General features: G+C 45.6%; 2 protein-coding genes across 2 annotated transcripts in view; both read left to right on the top strand.

Moving 5' to 3' along the window:
• The first annotated feature begins 1,769 nt into the window (after nt 1-1,769).
• LOC139316839 (transmembrane and coiled-coil domain-containing protein 5B-like) lies at nt 1,770-2,651 on the top strand. The gene has a single exon (XM_070943681.1). It carries the CDS (start codon nt 1,770-1,772, stop codon nt 2,649-2,651), a length of 882 nt encoding a protein of 293 aa, XP_070799782.1.
• Nucleotides 2,652-9,033: 6,382 nt separating this feature from the next.
• The window catches only part of LOC139316838 (glycerophosphodiester phosphodiesterase domain-containing protein 4-like), a 16,741-nt gene continuing 5,104 nt past the window's right edge, over nt 9,034-20,670 (top strand). The window contains 9 exon segments of the mRNA XM_070943680.1: nt 9,034-9,128; nt 9,445-9,538; nt 13,017-13,076; nt 14,985-15,083; nt 15,736-15,829; nt 16,576-16,721; nt 19,390-19,472; nt 20,146-20,179; nt 20,182-20,298. Of these exon segments, the coding sequence (XP_070799781.1) occupies nt 9,034-9,128; nt 9,445-9,538; nt 13,017-13,076; nt 14,985-15,083; nt 15,736-15,829; nt 16,576-16,721; nt 19,390-19,472; nt 20,146-20,179; nt 20,182-20,298 (822 nt within the window).

The following is a 20,670-nucleotide window of genomic DNA, read 5'->3' as shown; positions in this document are numbered from 1 at the left end:
AGTGTTGGCTTCGCTTGGACTCAGGTTAGGATGTCGTGCTCAATAAAAAGGAGTTTTTTCTTCAAAGATTTTGTTTGAAATGCATTTTATTCGAGACGACCACGAAACTTGACAGGTACTTGCCCTCAAAATCTTATAATAGAACAGAGAGAAAAGAGAAAAATCTCTTAAAAAAAGAAGAAGAAAAAAGAGGGTAATTTTTTTTTTTAAAAAAAGGAAGTCTTGTTGATGGGTGTTCAAATAATATAGCAGAAAGAGACAAAGGGTAGCCAGAAGGGAATGTTCAGTAAAAAAATATCAAAAAAATATCAGGCACAAAAATATCAAAAAAAGATACAAGATTCCAAGAGAGAGAGAGAGATAAAAGGCTGACTAAAAAGTCAATAAATGATGGAATTTTAAAAAGGTTAAGAGATGATGGATAATGAGAAAATATATTAATAAAATGGAAAAATGCAAATAGGGAAAATAATAGTATATATATTAATAGATAATATAACATTATTAGTTCCAGTCACTGTTCACCTACCGCTCCAGAACCAGTCTTAGTTGTTGTTCTTCGGTTGTCCCAGCTTTGTAGCAGCCATCTATAGGCTGCCTCTTCTTGCCGTGGCTGAGAGGGAAAGTAAAACCCCGGGTCAGACAGGAGAGCTGCGTCTCTCCTTGACCTCACAGGGTGCCCCTCTTTGCTTCACCGCCCCTACAGGGTAGCTTTGGCTCTTCTCGGAGCCCACCAGCAGGGGGAGGTCAGCACAGGGAATACGGAGCTCCATTCCCTGTGTCTGATATTGCTGTGACGTCAACCAGAAGTCGCAAGTCTGAAAGGACATCTCTCCCCCCTCACCTTTACAGCCTAAGAAACTAGGGAGGGTCCCTTCTGAGAGATTTGCAACACTCCCATTCCTTCCACAGATCCATCTCTTGGTTGTGCCACCATTGGCTAGTTTGAGGCTCTTCCTCCACTTTCCCAAGGTCATTCTCACATACCATTCACAATTTTGGTTAGATATATAGCATGGTCTAAATTAAATTTCTCCTGCTGGGATTGGGGGTGTGAGATTCAACCTGGAAATAAGGAGAAATTTTCTAACAGTGAGAACCATCAACCCACGGAGCAGAAGTTGCCTTTGGAAGTTGTGGGAGCTTCATCATTGGAGGCTTTCAAGAAGAGACTGGACTGCCATCTGTCAGAAATGGTGTAGGGTCTCCTGCTTGGGGGGGTTGGACTAGATGACCTACAAGGTCCCTTCCGACTCTGTTCATCTGTTAAAACCCTACTGTCAACTTGCAAAGCTTTCAAGTTGCCATGAGCAGGAGGGAGGGAGAACTGAAGCTACATTCCATACATTCTTCCTGACCGCAATCAGAAGGAGGGTGTTAGGTTTCACAGCCAGCCAAAGTGGTTAATTGGAGAATGTGATTTATGACATGGCCAGAGAGGAGGAGAGAGACAGGGTCATAGGGGAACGAAAATCTATGTAGGATCAGTCCTAACTGCATCCAAGTATTGCCGGAATGTTGCTCCTAATAAATGAATATATTTCCTTTGAAGTTTGAATCATGGCTCATGAATTAATTAGGGCATCTTTCAGAAACTTGGCGCCTACCATAACCGTCCATATGAAAATATTCAATAGCAGGTGGGATATGCTAAGAATATGATGCTTGATCCCGGTTTTATTCTCCCTTTGCTTGTTCCTCAGCAGTGAACTCAAGAGGAGTGGCGCCGAATTCGAGACCTTCTTTCACCCAGCTCCCCCACCCACCCCATGGAGAAATCTGAGGCGTCCCACCTGATGGACATCCAGGAAGCGTTAAAGAGGGAGATCTGGGACCTACGAGACAAAGCGGCCAACCTCGACCTCGAAAACCAGGAGATCGTGAAGGAGACGAAGCACATGAACGAGGAGAACAAGAGCCTGGAGGAGAAAGTCAACTGTTTCAAAACCATCGTCGAGGACCTGGAAAAAGAAGAGGAAGAACTGCAGGAGATGCTCCGAGAACGGGAAGACACACGGGTGGCCCTGCAGGTCCAAAACCAAACCTTGGCAGAGACCAACAGGGTTCTCTGCTCCAAAATCCAGAAGGTCTCCAACCAGCTGGTCAAATTTCAGGAGTCCAAAGCCAGCCGGGACCAAGGCATGCTGCGTATCAAGCAAGTGATGGAGCACATCGTGGGCTACTTCAAACAGCTGGAGGCGAAAATCGAAACCGCCAGGCGCCAATACGAGGCCGAGAAGAAGCAGTGCGCCGAGCTGTCGCACACGGTGGCGGAGCTCGAAGAGATCTGCAAGGCGCTGGAAAACCAAGTCCTGTCTTTGGAAGAGCAGCTGGCACAGTCCCCCTTCAGCAGGTTGGAGACGGACTACGGCCAGGAGGGTCCTTCTCTGCTCCAAGAGTTGGTGCAGGCCAAGTTGACCCAGGACTCCCGAGGCCTTCACAAGAGCTTCTTCTTCCTCCTATCCAGAGGGACGTGGGTGCTGGTGGCCGTGATCATCGGCCTGGCGTTTTCGAACGCCTTGTTCTTCCTGTTTGGCAAAGACTTGGTGCCCAGGAACCATTTGCTGACCTTGACCGACTGCCCCAAGTGGGTCTCCAAAATATTGTCCTCGCATTCTGTCTGGAGGCAGAGCGGCTTACGGCCGTTTTGAGTTGGGATCCCGCGGAAAACTCTAGAAAGCTAATAAATAAGAACCCTCCACCCCAAAAAAAAGGCACTCTCTGTGAGATGTCTCACACTCTCTTTCTACCTCAGGATACGGAATCTATTGCCTTAATTTCAATTTAAAAAAATAAATAAAATCTTTTAACACTGGTGCAGTTTTATGACCTGAATCGCTTGTGGCTTAACGTGTATGAAGTGGTGGGTTCCTCCCGGTTCGGCCCGGTTCGGCCACGCCGGTAGCAGTGACGATATTTATTTATTTATTTATTTATTGAGTTTCCAAACACCCCTCAACTCTCTCACACACTGACAGGATGGATGCTGCGGGCTGGGACTTCTACTCCACCTCCCCCTCTGTTCCAACTGCCAGTTGCATTATATTAATACACTCGGATGCTACGGAGTTACACATTCTACATTAAGTTTCAGGCTGCACGTGTCCATTTATCAAGCCCGAGCACATAGTTTTGTAAGCGAAGTACAGGTATCCAGCTAGTTTTAAAATAAAATTCTTAGTGGTTTGCAGACAGGGATATGCTGAGATCATAATCAAAATAATACCTTTCCTTCTCTTTCCATTTTTTTTTTTTTGCACAATGTACAGGTTGTGCTCAACTTACGACCACAAGTGAGCCCAACATTTCTGTTGCTAAGTGAGACAGTTGTTAAATGAGATTTGCCCCATTTAATGGCCTTTCTAGCCACAGTGGTTACCGTTAAGTGAATCACTACAGGTGTTAAGTCAGTAAAATGGTCCTTAAGCGAATCTGCAAGTGTATTCAAGGACTTTCAGAATACGTTGACTGTTACTAGGCTGCTGAAAAAATAATAATTCCCACTTATTTTAAAAAAATGGCCTCGTTGGCAGAAGAAAAATATTTCCAGAATTGAGAAAAGAGGCTTATTAGACTGTCATGCTAAAGATGCTAATCTCATCTCTTTAAAATAGATAGTCCTCAACTTACAACCGTTCGTTTAGTGACCGTATCTTTTCATAGATACGACCATGGCAGCATTCCCATGGTCAGGTGATCAAAAAATCACCTGACCATGGGAAGCCTCCGGGTGATGAAAAGCACCCGGAGGCTCCAACTGGTCCAGAATGCGGCCGCGCAGGTGATTATGGGAACGACTCGGCGCTCCCATGTAACACCGCTCCTGCGCGAGCTGCACTGGCTCCCGGTAGTCTTCCGGGTGCAATTCAAGGTGTTGGTCACCACCTTTAAAGCGCTCCATGGCTTAGGACCCGGGTACTTACGAGACCGCCTTCTGCCACCGATAGCCTCCCATCAACCAGTACACTCCCACAGAGAGGGGCTCCTCTGGGTCCCGTCGGTCAAACAATGTTGACTGGCGACCCCCAGGGGGAGAGCCTTCTCTGTGGGGGCACCTGCCCTCTGGAATGAGCTGCTCCCAGAGATTCGTAGAATTCCCGACCTTCGCACCTTTCGCCGCGCCCTCAAAACGCTATTGATTCACCAAGCAGGGTGGGCCTAATGCTATTTTAATGGGTTGTCTTTATTTTAGCTTTTTCGGCCAAATTATTTAATATTTTTAATTCGTCTTTTAACTTTTATATTGTTGTGGGTTTTATGTCTGGTTGTACACCGCCCTGAGTCCTCCGGGAGAAGGGCGGTATAAAAATTTAATAAAATAAATAAATAAATAATAAAATTCAGATGCTTTGGCAACTGACTCATATTTATGACAATGTGCCTCCAGGTCACGTGATCCCCTTTTGCAACTGTCTGACAAGCAAAGTCCATGGGGAAGGCAGATTCACTTAACAACCAGGTTGCTAGCTTAACAGCTGAAGTGATTCACTTAACAAATGCGGCAGGAAAGGTTGTAAAATAGGTCTAAACAAATGGTTGTAAGTTCCTCTTGGCTTCTAGGTGTTCACTAAGAAATGATTTTTCGAAATGACCATCAGAGCATTAGTATTTCCTCTATTATCATTAACACGCTCTGATGCTAAGGACTTATACTCCCCCTCCTCCTCACCTGAAAAGAAAACTGTTCCAAATGCAAAACACAAGCAGAGGAGAAGAGTTTCACTTTCAGTTTTACTTTCACAGCAGCAAGCAGCTTTACTACAGAACAGTTGAGCTAAGCCACGCTCAGCCTCCTTCCTGTCTCCTTCTTGCTCACCCAGCAAATACTGTTTGAGTTTCCAGTCAGAACTCACTTAACTGCCTTGCTCAACAGTGGACATTTGGGACTCAATTATGGTCATAAGGCGAGGACTACCTGTAATGAAAAATGCCAGGTAATACCAGCTTTGGAGTGATGGTTCCTGTATGAATTTCCAGTTGCTTTGCAGAATGCAAACACGGTTTGGGTTCACCTTCAAATTTAAATTAATTAACTTCTCCCCATCTCAGTTTGAAGTTCCAAAGGAAGATCAGAATAACTAAGGAGGAAAAAAAAGGATTAATGGCTCAGAAAAAGAATAAAAAATAAATCCAGAGCAATACAGGGAGTCCTCGACTTAATGACCACAACTGAGTCCAAATGTTCTGTTTTTAAGTGAGGCATTTATTAAGAGAGTTTTCCCCCGTTTTATGACCACTTTTGCCTCAGCTGTTAAGTGAATCACTGGAGTTGATAAGTTAGCAATCCGGCTGTTAAGCGAATCTGGCTTTCCCATTGTCAGAAGGTTACAAATGGTTCTAAGTCAAGGACTACCTGTATCGTTTCACGTAGGCAGGAAAGAGATTCGGATGTGATTACGGGAGAAGGACTTTGGGATTTGACTTGGAAACGAAGAGCAACGAACAAGCAGCAAAAAGGAAAGAATATTGGAGCTTGAAAAGTTCCATGGCAGTTAAGATTACGAAGAAAGTTTCTGGAAACAGGAAAGTGGAATTTCTGGCAAGCTGAGCAGAAGAGGTAAGGCCTGGCTTGGCAGGAAAGCAAAACCAGACGCTTGATTTTTCAAAGGTATCTTTATGAAATCAAATGTTTTTATTCTGGCTTTAAAAATATCCGTTTCTATCATTTATTTATTTTTTTTTAAAAAAAGGCAAATTGTGGTTTCGAACTGCCCAAACAATTTTATTTCCTTTCTGTTTCATTTCATTTCATTGTCTATTTTTATTTTTCTTTGCCTGTATCTTTAATTGTGACGAGACACTTCTTTTTAAGTTTCTGCTGTTTTGTTTCCTTTCGTTATTTCATTTCACGGTCTGGTTTAATTTTTCGTTGCGCGTGTCTTGAATTGAAACGAGACCGATGTAATTTATTTTCAGCTTCCCTCATTTTTCAATCTCCACATTTTATTTTATTTTTTAATTTGATTTATATACCGCCCTTCTCCGGAGACTCAGGGCGGCTTACAATGCGCTAAGCAATAGCCTTCATACTTTTGTATATTTATACAAAGTCAGCTTATTGCTCCCCACAAACTGGGTCCTCAATTTACCCACCTTAGAAAGGATGGAAGGCTGAGTCAACCTTGAGCCTGGTGGGATTCGAACTTGCAGTAATTGCAGACAGCTGGTGTTAATCACAATGCTATCAGTCTGCTGAGCCACCAGGCCCTAAGACATAAGAACTCCACCACCTTTTCTCCTTCCCCTCCATCCAAAAAGGGAAGACAGGCCTTATAATAAGGTAGAGAAAACCAATGGCACATAGATTTAGTATATATGCAATGCATCAAAAAGCGGAGTAACAGAATGACAGAGTAACTTGGTAGGGACCCTGGAGGTCTTCTAGTCCAACCGCCTGCTCAAGCAGGAAATCCTAAACCATTTCAGACAAACGGCTGTCCAATCTCTTCTTAAAAACCACGATGGAGCACCCACAACTTCTGGTGGCAAGTAGTTCCACTGGTTAATTGTTCTCACTGTCAGGAAATTTCTCCTTAGTTCTCGGTTGCTTCTCTCCTTGATTAGTTTCCATCCATTGCTTCTTGTCCTGCCTTCAGGGGCTTTGGAGAATAGGTAGACCTCCCCTCTTCTTTGGGGCAGCCCCTCAAATATTAGAAGACTGCTATCACATCACCCCTAGTCCTTCTCTTTGTTAGACAGGCCTAGTTCATTCATGGCCAACGTTCTCAAATCCTCATCTCCTGAACGCATCACTCTTTAACAGAATAACAGAGTTGGAAGGGACTTTAGAGGTCTTCTAGTCCAGCCCTCTGCTTAAGCAGGAGATCCCATACCATTTCAGACAAATGCCTGTCCAATCTCTTCTCTCAATTGTGGTGGTAAGACGAGGAGTACCTGTACACAGAGTTTTCAAAATTGGATAAATGGATGAAGAAATAAACCCAGGGCAGGTCCATAGAGCAGGGATCTCCAAATCTGGCCACTTTTAAGACTTGTGGACTTCAACTCCCAGAATGCTGACTGGGGAATTCTGGGAGTTGAAGTCCACAAGTCTTCAATTTGCCAGTTTCGGAGAGCCCTGGTCTAGATAGATGGAGACTAGGGTGAAGAAACGAATCCTCCTCACATTCCGACTTTAAAACTTGTGGACTTCAACTTCCAGAATTTAAGATTTGTGAACTTCAACTCCCAGAATTCCTAAGGCGGCCATGCTGGCTGGGGAATTCTGGGAGTTGAAGTCCACAAGTCTTAAAAGTTGTCAAATTTGAAGACCCCCCCCCCCCGAGTTAGGGGAACAGCTCCGTGTCTCTTCTCCATTCCTCTCCAACTTCCTTTGTTGAATTCATCTTCCAGGCCGCACAGATGGACGACCTACCGATGGAGAATCCTCCTACCCATGTCAAGAAATCCAAGTTCAAAAAAACGAAGAAATGTTTGAACAAATTCTGTAAATACGAAAACTTCGTTTCTTGCCTGGTTGGCTTATATTCCTGCCAGTGGCAAGACCAGAACCGCAAAAGGATTAAACCAGGACTCTGGTGTTGCCATAAGGTACAATGATATTTTCCTCTCTCCTCAACAGACAGCTGGATTTAACGGACAGCTGGATTTAACGGACAATTGGATTTAACAGACAGCTGGATTTAACGGACAGCTGGATTTAATGGACAGCTGGATTTAATGGACAATTGGATTTAACGGACAGCTGGATTTAACAGACAGCTGGATTTAAAGCAGGGGTCTCCAACCTCCAAGCTTTGCTGGCTGAGGAACTCTGGGAGTTGAAGTCCACAAGTCTTAAAGTTGCCAAGGTTGGAGACCCCTGATTTAAAAGATACTCTTTCCACCTAGAATGGTCCATTAAATTGAGCTTTTTTTAAAAAAAATTAGATTTATATGCCGCCCTTCTCCGGAGACTCAGGGCAGCTTACAATGCGTTAAGCAATAGCCTTCATACTTTTGTATATTTATACAAAGTCAGCTTATTGCCCCTACCTTAGAAAGGATGGAAGGCTGAGTCAACCTTGAGCCTGGGGAGATTCGAACTTGCAATAATTGCAGACAGCTGAGTGTTAATAACAGGCTTTTAGTCTGTTGAGCTATCCAGGCTCAACAGCTTTTAATAACAGTTTTTAATAAATTTGATTTTATTCCCCTTCTGCTTAGTGCTATAAATGGGCATTTTGTTTGCTTTTTTTCTTTTTATGAAGGTAGGCTGAAGCAAGGGGGAGCAACCCTGGAAAACTAAAGAGAAGCCTAAATTCCCAGGGGTAGCCTTCACATTTCAGGTAGCACAAATATTCCCATTAAAGTCTAGATGTGTTGCTATGTGGGAGAGATCTTGGGATCTTAGTGGAAAACCAGCTAAATATGAGCCAGTTGTGTGCAGCGGCAGCCAAAAAAGCCAACGCAATCCTAAACTGCAATAACAGAGGGATACAATCAAGATCAAGGGAGGTACTAATAGCACTCTGTAAAGCCTTAGTAAGGCCACACCTAGAGTACTGCATCTGGTTTTGGTCACCACACTATAAAAAAGGATGTTGAGACTCTAGAAAGAGTGCAGAGAAGAGCAACCAAGAGGATTAGGGGACTGGAGGCTAAAACATACAATGAACTGGGCATGGCTAGTCTAGTGAAGAGAAGGACCAGGGGAGACAGGAGAGCAGTCTTCCAATATTTGAGGGGCTGCCACAGAGAGGAGGAAGGGGGTCAAGCTATTCTCCAAAGCACCCGAAGGCCAGACAAGGAATAATGGGTGGAAACTGAACAAGGAGAGATTCAACTTGGAAATAAGGAGGAATTTTCTAACAGTGAGAACAATCAATCAGTGGAACTGAAGTTGCCTTCGGAAGTTATGGGAGCTTCATCCCTGGAGGCTTTCAAGAAGAAATCCCGATGGACTGCCATCGGTCAGAAATGGTGTAGGGTCTCCTGCTTGGGCAACGGGGGTTGGACTAGATGACCTCCAAGGTCCCTTCCAACTCTGTTAATCTAAACATCCTTTTTTTTTTTCCTTAATAGGGAGAATGCATGTATTTTTCCCTCTTGGTTCTGACGTTCAGCTTTTCCTTTGTCTTTCTCTACATGTGGGGAGAAGCCAGAAATGACTACAACAGCTTTGATTGGTAAGTGTCCAAGCAAGGCTCTTATTCCTAGTAGAGGAAGTCCTCGACTGACAACAGTTCATTTAGTGACCGTTTCAAAGTTACAACGGCAATGGAAAAAAAAAGGGACGCGTGAGTCCGTTTTTCACAGTTACGACTTTTGAAGTCATTACGCGATCGAAAACCAGATGCTGGGCCAGTGGAGGGTTAGACTAGAGGACCTCTTAAGGTCCCTTCCAATCCTGTTATTCTGCTTGGGAAGGAGAAACGAAGTCTTTTGCTCCTGAACGACGAATTCTTTTATCTAAATCTCGCCGTTTCCTTGTCATCCTGTTAGGTACAGCTTCATAAATTTAGGCTACTGGTTTCACTGGTCGACTTTCCTGCTGTTTCTGGCAGTCTTCGTCTTCTCCTACCTTTTCTTCTTAATCGTAAGTCCAGGCCTTTCCTTTAAAATAAAAGACTTTCCCGAAAGACGGTGAGGTGGACGTCGGGCCAAAATTTTAATTCGAAAGCGTGGGTGGGGTGATCGTGTGAAAGATCTCAGGTGGGAAGGCTCAGGGGCACAGACTGCATTCGAAAGGCAGATGGGAAAGACACGGGAAGGTGCCATTAAACTGATTCATTGCTAAAAATCAGTGGCCCCCCGACCTTTTGAGCACCGGTGACCGGTTCCGTGGAGAGAGGTTTTTCCGTGGACCGGAGGGAGCGTGGTTTAGTGTGGGTGGGGCTTCGCTTGTTTGTGTGGCCCGGTTTCTGGCATGCCGTGGCCCGGTGCAGGTCCACAGACCGGGGGTTGGGAATAGTGGTGGGTTCACCAGTTGTAACAACTGATTCACTTTGCGCGCCCTCCTGTGGCGGGTAGGCCCGTTTTTCGCCCTCCTCAGGTTCCAGAGGCTTTCCTGGAGTTTCCAGGAGGGCGAAAACGGCCTCTCCTGGGCTCCGGAGGCCGGAAATGGGCCTGTTTTCAGACTTCCGGTAGGCCCATTTTCCGTCCTCCCCAGGCTCCAGAGGCTTTCCTGGAGTCTCCAAGAGGGCAAAAACAGCCTCTCCTGGGCTCCGGAGGCCGGAAACAAGCCCATTTCCGGACTTCCAGTAGGCCTGTTTTTTGTCCTCCCAGAGCCTCCATGCGTGCCCTGAACTTACCTGGCATCCAAAACGAGCCGCGTGGAGACTCCTGGGAGGGGCGGGGCGGGGCACGGTAAGTCAGTCCTTGGAACAACCGGTTTGGTGAACCAGATTAAAATTAACATCCGGTTCGCCTGAACTGGTGTGAACCGGCTGAATCCCACTCCTGGTTGGGGACCCCTGGCTAAAAGCCATTGCACAGGGATCTTAGTTGGGAAGCTTTAGCAATAAATCAGTTCATGGTCAGCACCTGGTTAGAGTTAGAGTTAGAGAAGAGCCAATGGCACTCAAGGTGGGATTGGATTTAGTTGACTTGTGACTATGTAGGGATTCTAGGCTGATCCCTTTTTTGACTCCATCCCACGTTCTGGCCCTCCCTTCTCCTAAATCCTCACCTTCAACCTGGAGATGTTTCCCAACTCAAGAAATTTTGACATTTCTTTCACAATCCAGTTGGAATGACGCTATCTCCTTGAGGGTCTGGGGATAGGTTTCCAGGTGAAGAAAATGTGACAGAGTTAGTGGAATCACTGCTTCTACTTTTGGGGTGTCCAGGGGAGCGACAGGGTGTCAATGAATGAATGAATGGGTGGATGGATGGATGGATGGATGGATGGATGGATGGATGGATGGATGAATGAATGGGTGGATGGACGGATGGATGGGTGGATGGATGGATGAATGGATGAATGGATGGGTGGATGGATGGATGGATGGATGGGTGGATGGATGAATGGGTGGATGGATGGATGGATGGATGGATGGATGGATGGATGGATGGATGGATTAGTGGGTGGAAGGATGGATGGATGAATGGATGGGTGGATGGATGAATGAATGAATGAATGAATGGGTGGACGGATGGATGGATGGATGGATGGATGGATGGATGGATGGATGGATGAATGAATGGGTGGATAGATGGATGGATGGATGGATGAATGAATGAGTGGGTGGATGGATGGATGGATGGATGGATGGATGGATGGATGGATGGATGGATGAGTGGGTGGATGGATGGGTGGATGGATGGATGGATGGATGGATGGATGGGTGGATGGATGGATGGATGGATGGATGGATGGATGGATGAATGAATGAATGAATGGGTGGACGGATGGATGGATGAATGAAGGGGTGGATAGATGGATGGATGGATGAATGAATGAGTGGGTGGATGGATGGATGGATGGATGAGTGGGTGGATGGATGAGTGGGTGGATGGATGGATGGATGGATGGATGAAACCAGTGACTATGGGATGGAACATGGGATGGAAGTCCTATTTTAAAACACGTGTTGACAAAAACTAGGAATTGTATCTCGATTTTTTTCACATAGCTCCAAATGTGGGATCCTCGGTGCTCTCTGAGCTTCTTTGTTTCCTTGCAGACCCTGATGATGTTACCTAGTTGGGTAATGAAACGTCTGCAAGAAAATAAGCAGGCTCAGGGAGCCCTCGTCCTCCTCCTCCAATCCCACCTCCTTCAAGCACTGATGATGTTACCTAGTTGGATCATGAAACGCCTACAAGAAAACCATCAAGCTCAGAGAGCACCATGGACCCCTCAATTCCCCCTCTTCCTCGTTGTCTTCCTCTTCCTCCTCCTCCTCCTCCTCTTCCACAAACCCTACCTCCTTCAAGCACTGATGATGTTACCTAGTTGGGTCATGAAACATCTGCAAGAAAACAACCAGGCTCAGGGAGCACCAAGGACCCCTCCTCTTCCTCTTCCTCTTCCTCTTCCTCTTCCTCTTTCTTTTCCTTTTCCTCCTCCTCCTCCTCCTCCTCCTCCTCCTCCTCCTCCTCCTCCTCCTCCTCCTCCTCCTCCTCCTCCTCCTCCTCCTCCACAAACCCTACCTCCTTCAAGCACTGATGATGTTACCTAGTTGGGTCATGAAACGTGTGCAAGAAAACAACCAGGCTCAGAGGGCACCAAGGACCCCACAGCTCAATCCTGAGTTACAAACATTCTCTTAAATCAGTACAGTTAATCCTTGACCTACAACCATTCATTTAGTGATGGTTCAAATACACAATGGAGCCCAAAAGACTGACTTATGACCGGTTTTTACACTTACGACCATTGTAGCATCCCCCATGGTCACGCCATCAAAGTTCTGGCACTTGGCAACTGACTCATATTTATGACGGTTGCATTGTCGCTGGGGTTACGTCCTCAACTTTTGCGACCTTCTGTCAAGCAAAGTCAACGAGGGAGTCAGATTCACTCAACGACCGTGTTACTCGCTTAACAGCTGCAGTGATTCGCTGAGCAACCGCGGCAGGAAAAGCGGTAAAATGGGGCAAAACTCACTTAACAACGGTCTCACTTAACAACATTTTGGGTTTTGCTCAATCGCGGTCATAATTCGGGGACTACCTGTATCTGATAGCAACGGAATTTATATCTGCCAACACATGGTATGAACTTCTGAAATCGCTGGTTGAATGCCTCTTATGTCACATTGAGTTATGAGAGCTGAGGATGGCTAGGGAAAAATTAATACCTATGTTTATTTATTCATAATATTAATAATCAATAAATAATTAACATTGATTTATTAAATTTAGTACCCTGTTTCCTCCAAAATAAGACATCCCCTGATAATAAGCCCAATTGGTCTTTTGAGCACATGACAATAAGGCCAAGCACTTATTTTAGGGTTTAAAAAAATATAAGACAGGGTCTTATTTTGGGGGGAAACACGGTCATACATACATTTCCTCTTCCCCTACCAACAGTCGGCTACAACTAAGCATGTGCCCTTCTTTTACAGTTTATAGCAGTTTTACTACTGTTTGAAAGTCAAGAGTTGGAACTCCACTGGTGCCACAAGGTAAATCCATTTGACTTCCTTCCCAATGGCCAATCTCCTGTTCTGTCCCCGTACCACGCACACACCCAACCAGCCAGCCGAGGGTTAAATAAACCCTTCAAACCCACAACGTCAGTGATAAGGAACTTGGCAGCAACTCCGTGGCTGCCTGCCAAGAGCTTTTACTCCGATAACACAGACAAAAATACACACAGTTTGAATGAAATCCACGGCAAATAGATGTTGTGTCCGAAGGTGCAAGTGCCTCGCCAGAGATTAGCTTTGTCCGTCACAGAGTCCGAATGGCCACCACACTCCCTTTTATAGCCTGTGGGGTGTGGTCCAGTGACTCAGCTTAATCTCTGGCACGCCTCCTTTTCTGCTGCTCATGCTTGTCTCTCCGACGCTGGCATGGGTCCAACCACAATGTTTCTTCGTCACTATCCGAAACACCTGGCTCCTGGCCAATCTCTTCTCCTTCGGGAGACACCTGAGGCATTGCCAGAGAGGAGGGTCCTGGAGAGGGAGGCCTGGCCGTCTCCTCTCCTTCATGTTCAGAGCCTTCTTCCTCCGATAAGATAGGCTCGGAGGACGGAGCCACAACATCTCCTTCCAGTTTGGGAAAAACAGTCCTGGGAAATGAAATTCAATGTAGAAAAAAAAAAGAAGAAGTAAGTTCTAGGTGGCACTAGAACTCCCCATCTCCTGGGGATTGGTCCAAAGTCACCCCACTGGCTTTCATGGCTTAGGTGGCACTAGAATTCACTGACTCCTGGTGACTGGTCCAAATTCCCCCACTCAGCTTTCATGCCTAAGGTGGGACTAGAACTCACCGTGTCCTGTTTCTAGACCAGCACCTTAACTAACTAAACCAATCTGTATAATTGTTAACATACGTATGCCTGAAATGACCTACAGAAATGGAAATTGTTTTGTTTTTTTAATTTAATTTAATTTAATTGGGAAACAATCGCTGATACACAAAAAGAAATTCAGACATTTCTTCAGGATGTCTGAAGAAATTCAGACATCCGGTGTCAATTCCTTTTGACACAGGAATGTGGGGAGTCGGAGAAAGCGGTTTTGTGTCGTGGTTAAGGCATCAGGCTCAGAAACTGGGAGACCGTGAGTTCTAGTTCTACCTTCAGTTCGAAGCCAGCTCGGTGACTTTGAGCCAGTCCCTTTCTCTCCGCCCCATGATGGAGACAATGGCAAACCACCTCCGAAAATCTTGTCAAGAAAATCGCAGGGACTCATCCAGGGAGCTTCCAGGAGTCCAAACTGACTTAAAAGATACATATACAAGGAGTCCACATTGCATTTATTCTTCCCTTCAGGCCCTTCTATCCCCCAAAAAGTAAATTTCACACCAAAAGTAGTGAGGTGTTCTTCGAAGGACTTTAGATCAGGGCGTTTAAGACTTGTGGACTTCAAGTCCCAGAATTCCTCAGACAGCCATGCATGGATTCAACTGGAAGCGTCAAGGCGAGACAATCGGGGAAATACTGGGCTCCGACAAGCTCGCGAAAACCCGGATGACAAGCCACTGCCAAGGGGTCTTCAGACCGGAACCATTTCGTAGGGATGGGGAAGAAGGAAAGGCACCTCGGAAGACCAAGAGGAACAGGCAAGTTCCTTGAAGGTTAGAGGAAACTCTCTCTGACTCGGCAGTGGGGGCGGCAGCCATTGCAGCCGCCAAGAAGCTGGGGCAACCAGACCAAGTATTGAGCAGGAGCAGTGATCTGAACGGAGCTTTGATGCCGGGTGAGTGACTGTCAACTCATAGGCAAAAAAAAAAAAAAAAAAAAAAAGGAGACCCCTGCTTTAGATGGCCTTGAAAATAATTGATCTGGAGGTCTCGGTCTTTGCTGAAATCTCATCAATGATGCCACTTAAATCAGTAAATAATCTCTTCCTTGATCTCTTTAGCACATGGTCCTTTTCACCCTATTCCTCTCCTTCACCGGCTTAGCAGTTATCACAATGTTTTGGACCCGTCAGTGGCACACATTCTACTTGTCATTTCAGGTAAGAAGGGATTATTTTAATTAATAATAATAATAATAATAATAATAATAATAATAATAATAATAATAGAAAGAAAAAATCACAAAGTACCGGGACTTACAAATTGAAGTTGAGCGACTGTGGAAAAAGAAATTGTGTGTTGTCCCGATTGTAATTGGAGCCCTTGGAGCAATACCCAAAGGGCTACCCCGCTATTTAGAAATTCTAAATTTGCCGGACTCGAACATTTTGACTCTACAAAAAACCACCTTACTCGGAACAGCTTACATCCTCCAATGATACCTTAACAGTTCCTAGGTCCTTGGTTAGGACTCGAGCTGCTGAGCTATTAACCAGCCTCAAAGGCTGTGAATCTCACTAAAGATTAACCAATAATAATAATAATAATAGTTTGGTGTAACCTATTTCTAACAAGCCCATGAACAGAGGGATAGGATCAAGATTGACATGAAGTGTTACGACCGCTTTATAAAGCCTTCGTAACACCACACCTGGAATCCTGCATCCAGTTTTGGTCCTTCCTTTCCTTTCTTCTTTTCTTTTTCCTCCTCTTCCCCCTCTTCTTCTTCTCCCCCATCCCGTCTTCTCCCCCTCTTCCTCCTCCTCCTCCTCCTCCTCCTCCTCCTCCTCCTCCTCCTCCTCCTCCTCACAGGTGACAGCTCCTTTTCTTCACGTGGTTGCCATATTCACCATGGCGCTCTTGGCTTGGCCGGTGTCTCTGCATTTCTTCCGGGTACGTGATAAAGGTAGTGTATCTCCAGCTAATAACCATTCGGGCCCCACGTAAGAGTCTTTAGCGTCGGAAATGGATCTCCTGTCTCAGCCCTTCAAGCTGATTCCTAAGGTGAGGCACCTGCTCAGGTTTGTTTTGGTGCTCGTTAGTAAAAGAAGGCCAAGTTTCCTCTGACTGAGGAAAACCTCTGCTACCAATTCCTCTCTTTCTGTCAGGGATTTATTTCTGGCAGAAATGAATCCTCCCTTGATGAAAGGCTAAACACGTACCAAAATTGGTTGCAGGAATTGGGTATGTCTAGTTTAATGAAGAGAAGGACTTGGGGTGACATGAGAGCAGTCTTGCAGTATTTGAGGGGCTGCCATAGGGAAGAGGAGGGGGTCAACCTATTCTCCAAAGCCCCTGAGGGCAGGAGAAGAAACAATTGATGGAAACTCATCAAGGAGAAAGTAACCTGGAATTAAGGAGAAACTTCCCAACAGTGAGGACAATTAACCAGTGGAACAGCTTGCCACCAGAAGTTGTGGGTGCTCCATCACTGGAGGTTTTTAAGAAGAAACTGGACAACCATTTGTCTGAAATGGTATATGGTTTCCTGCCTGAGCAGGGGGTTGGACTAGAAGACCTCCAAGGTCCCTTCCAATTCTGGTATTCCGTTAATATGTGGAGAGGTCCCAATTTTAAATACGGCCACTAGGTTCTGCTATTGTTACAATTCATGGTCTGATCCAGCAACTTGATGCCTCCTCTCTTCTTCAGTCCTACAGGTGTTGATTCTTACTCCTTACCTGGTTGTCCTTATCTACCTTATCTTCGTTCCCCTGGGCATGTACTCCCCCTGCATCCGGGAGAAGGGGACTCTGGGTCCCAAGCCAGCCCTGATTGGTCACAGAGGAGCCCCCATGGTAGGTGGAACCAGAAGTAACCCCGTAACCAAAAGAAGGGCTATCAAAGCAAGCCTCCCAAAGTAGGTTCCCTCAAGATTTGTTGAAACTAGAACTTCAATATTGATTGAGCCCTTCGATGTGGTGGCAAGAATTGTATATTTTGGTCCATGTATGAATGAAGAACCCAGTTGGACAGGGGTCTCCAAACCCGGCCACTTAAAGACTTGTGGACTTCAAGTCCCAGAATTCCTCAGCCAGCCATGCATGGCTGGCTGAGGAATTCTGGGAGTTGAAGGCCACAAGTCTTAAAGGGGAGGAATTCTGGAAGTTGAAGTCCACAAGTCTTAAATTGGAAGAATTCTGGGAGTTGAAGTCCACAAGTCTTAAAGGGGAGGAATTCTGGGAGTTGAAGGCCACAAGTCTTAAAGGGGAGGAATTCTGGGAGTTGAAGTCCACAAGTCTTAAAGGGGAGGAATTCTGGGAGTTGAAGGCCACAAGTCTTAAAGGGGAGGAATTCTGGGAGTTGAAGTCCACAAGTCTTAAAGGGGAGGAATTCTGGAAGTTGAAGTCCACAAATCTTAAATTGGAAGAATTCTGGGAGTTGAAGGCCACAAGTCTTAATTTGGAAGAATTCTGGGAGTTGAAGTCCACAAGTCTTAAAGGGGAGGAATTCTGGGAGTTGAAGGCCACAAGTCTTAAAGGGGAGGAATTCTGGGAGTTGAAGGCCACAAGTCTTAAGGTGGAGGAATTCTGGGAGTTGAAGGCCATAAGTCTTAAAGGGGAGGAATTCTGGGAGTTGAAGGCCACAAGTCTTAAGGTGGAGGAATTCTGGGAGTTGAAGGCCACAAGTCTTAAAGGGGAGGAATTCTGGGAGTTGAAGGCCACAAGTCTTAAAGGGGAGGAATTCTGGAAGTTGAAGGCCACAAGACTTAAAGTGGAGGAATTCTGGGAGTTGAAGGCCACAAGTCTTAAAGGGGAGGAATTCTGGGAGTTGAAGGCCACAAGTCTTAAATTGGAAGAATTCTGGGAGTTGAAGGCCACAAGTCTTAAAGGGGAGGAATTCTGGGAGTTGAAGTCCACAAGTCTTAAATTGGAAGAATTCTGGGAGTTGAAGTCCACTGTCAGCACTCCAACTTATGCTCTCTTCCAGTGCTGTCATGAAGACCAGAAGCGCTGAATTATTGCTGAGATGAACTTTTACCTAGTTTTCTGCATGCAAGAGATAGGGTTTTCTGGGGGATGAGGGTGGGGGTCACATTCCTGTGAGAAGTACGTGCCAGGACGGAGAGATGGATTGGCTAATGGCCAATGAGAAATCGGGTTGGAGAGCGGAAGAGGAGGGGGTTGGAAGGAGGGGCCAGTTGAGCTGCAATTAGCCTCAGAAATGTCGGCTATTTCTGTTCTTAATAAAGAATGATTCATTAGAGACTGCGCTTGAAAATGAAACTTATTTTAAGACAGAACCGAAACCTGACATCCACAAGTCTTAAAGTGGATGAATTCTGGGAGTTGAAGCCCACAAGTCTTAAAGTGGATGAATTCTGGGAGTTCAAGCCCACAAGTCTTAAAGTGGATGAATTCTGGGAGTTGAAGCCCACAAGTCTTAAAGTGGATGAATTCTGGGAGTTCAAGCCCACAAGTCTTAAAGTGGATGAATTCTGGGAGTTGAAGCCCACAAGTCTTAAAGTGGATGAATTCTGGGAGTTGAAGCCCACAAGTCTTAAAGGGGAGGAATTCTGGGAGTTGAAGTCCCCAAGTCTTAAAATGGAAGAATTCTGGGAGTTGAAGTCCCCAAGTCTCAAAGTGGAGGAATTTTGGGAGTTGAATTCCACAAGTCTTAAAGTGGCCAAGTTTGGAGACCCCAGCAGGCTGAGTTAGGAGATCAGACAGAGTCCCACATCAAAAAAATAAGGTTGGAACTTCATTTGAGTTGGGGATGGGAACCATCAGCAAACCAAGAAATTAATATTTTAATTATTTTTCATACTCCTTAACCATCAAACTTCCCTGGAGTGGGGCTTCTCGGAAGCCTATAATTTAATCAATAAAATTAAGCATTCAAAACAGAATTATTTTTTTTTAAAAAATATATAGCCCTAGCAATAGTACTTAGACTTACCGGTATATACCGCTTCACAGTGCTTTCCAATCCTCTCTAAGCGGTTTACAGAGTCAGCCTCTTGCCCCCCAACAATTTGGGTCCCTCATTTTTACCCACCTCGGAAGGATGGTAGTCTGAATCAACCTTGAGCCGGTCAGGATCGAACTGCTTGGCAGTTGGCAGAATTAGCCTGCAATACTGCATTCTAACCCACTGCGCCACCATGGCTCAATAAATAACGTACGCTCGGCAACTGGCATGTATTTATGACAGTTGTGGTGTCCCGGGGGTCACGTGATCTCCTTTTGTGACCATCTGACAAGCAGTGGGGAAGCCAGATTCACTTAACAACGGTGTTACTCACTTAGCAACTGCAGCGCTTCACTTAACAACGGTGGCAAGAAAAGTCGTGAAATGGGACCCAAAAAAAACATCACTTAACAATTGTTCCCCCTTAAGAACAGAAATGTTGGGCTCCGTTATGGTCTTAAGTCAAGGACTACATGTAACTTAGTGTAGTTACGGTGAGATGCATGTGCTAACTTAGTCCCGAAGTCACCGATTCTTTCCAAATTCTGATCCTAGCTGGCTCCTGAGAATACCGAGATGTCATTTGCTAAAACCATCGATCACGGCGCTATCGGTCTGGAGACAGATGTCACCATTAGGTAAGCCTTGTTGCTCAATCATGGCTTATTTCTTTAGCCACAATCCTGAAACAGAAGCATTTCCTTAAGGAAAAAAAAAAAAAATCTTCACTCTTAACTTTGTGAGGTTGTCTGGGTAGTCCCAAAGTCAGCCCTGTGAAATCTTCCCACAGGAAGGTTTTTTTTTTTTTTAACTTTGACTATTTACAGATAGTCCTTGACTCACTAAACGACACTGAGGGGGAAAAAGCGATTTATTATGACCGTTTTTCACACTTAAGACCGTTGCAGCACGTTGATCCTGGTTTGATCCTGGCCACCATGACCAGACTTCGGACTCTTGGCAACTGGTTCGTGTTTACGACGGTCCCCGGGGTCATGTGATCCCTTTCTGACCAATGGGGGAGGGGCGGGGGGGGAGAAAGCCACATTCACTTAACAACCGTGTTCCTCACTCAACAACTCAAGGGATTCGCTTAACGAACGTGGCAAGAAAAGTCGTAAAATGGGACAAAATTCACTGGACAGCTCTTTCACTTAGCAACATAAATTTTGGGGCTCCATTGTGGTCGTAGGTCGAGGACTACCTGCAAATAAAATGAGTCATGGCACCTTGATTTTGACCTCCTGGATAGACGTGGCACAAACCTGCGGAGGGCCGATCCCACCTGACCTGGCTTCTCTTTTGCGACAGCTACGACGGCGTCCCCTTCCTCATGCACGACCACCTCCCTTAAAAAGGACCACCGACATTGAGCGTCTCTTTCCTTTTTTGAGGGGCGAAGACCCGGCTTACTTAACCTGGGATATCTTGGAGCAGCTGAACGCGGGGAAGTGGTTTTTGGAGGTAGGGTTGTTGGTTGGGGAAGAAGGAGGAGGAGGAGGAGGTCAGGATAGATCGAGACTCTGGAGTGGACCACCCCCCTATGATCTCAGGAGGGAGAAGGAAGGATGGGGGAAACTCGTGAGAGGGATGTCAAACCCTCCAGAGAAATCGACTCCATGGAAAGACTCCGAGCTTCTTCAGATCTGATTGGATGGGTGGGTGGGGGGGTAGTCTTTTGTGTGTCTGTGTCTTGTGTGTGTGTGTGTGTGTGTGTGTGTGTGTGTGTGTGTAGCTAGATGGATAAAGAGAGAGAGGAGGGGATGGATGGATGGATGAACGGACAGAGATAGATAGATAGATAGATAGATAGATAGATAGATAGATAGATATTAT

The sequence above is a fragment of the Pituophis catenifer genome, unplaced genomic scaffold (assembly GCF_029215685.1).
Source record: "Pituophis catenifer annectens isolate HBS135680 unplaced genomic scaffold, rPitCat1.0.hap2 SCAF_4, whole genome shotgun sequence".
NCBI classification, from domain to species: Eukaryota; Metazoa; Chordata; class Lepidosauria; order Squamata; family Colubridae; genus Pituophis; species Pituophis catenifer.
The sequence above is the reverse complement of the archived record's forward strand: the minus strand, read 5'-3'. Positions and strand labels throughout refer to the sequence as shown.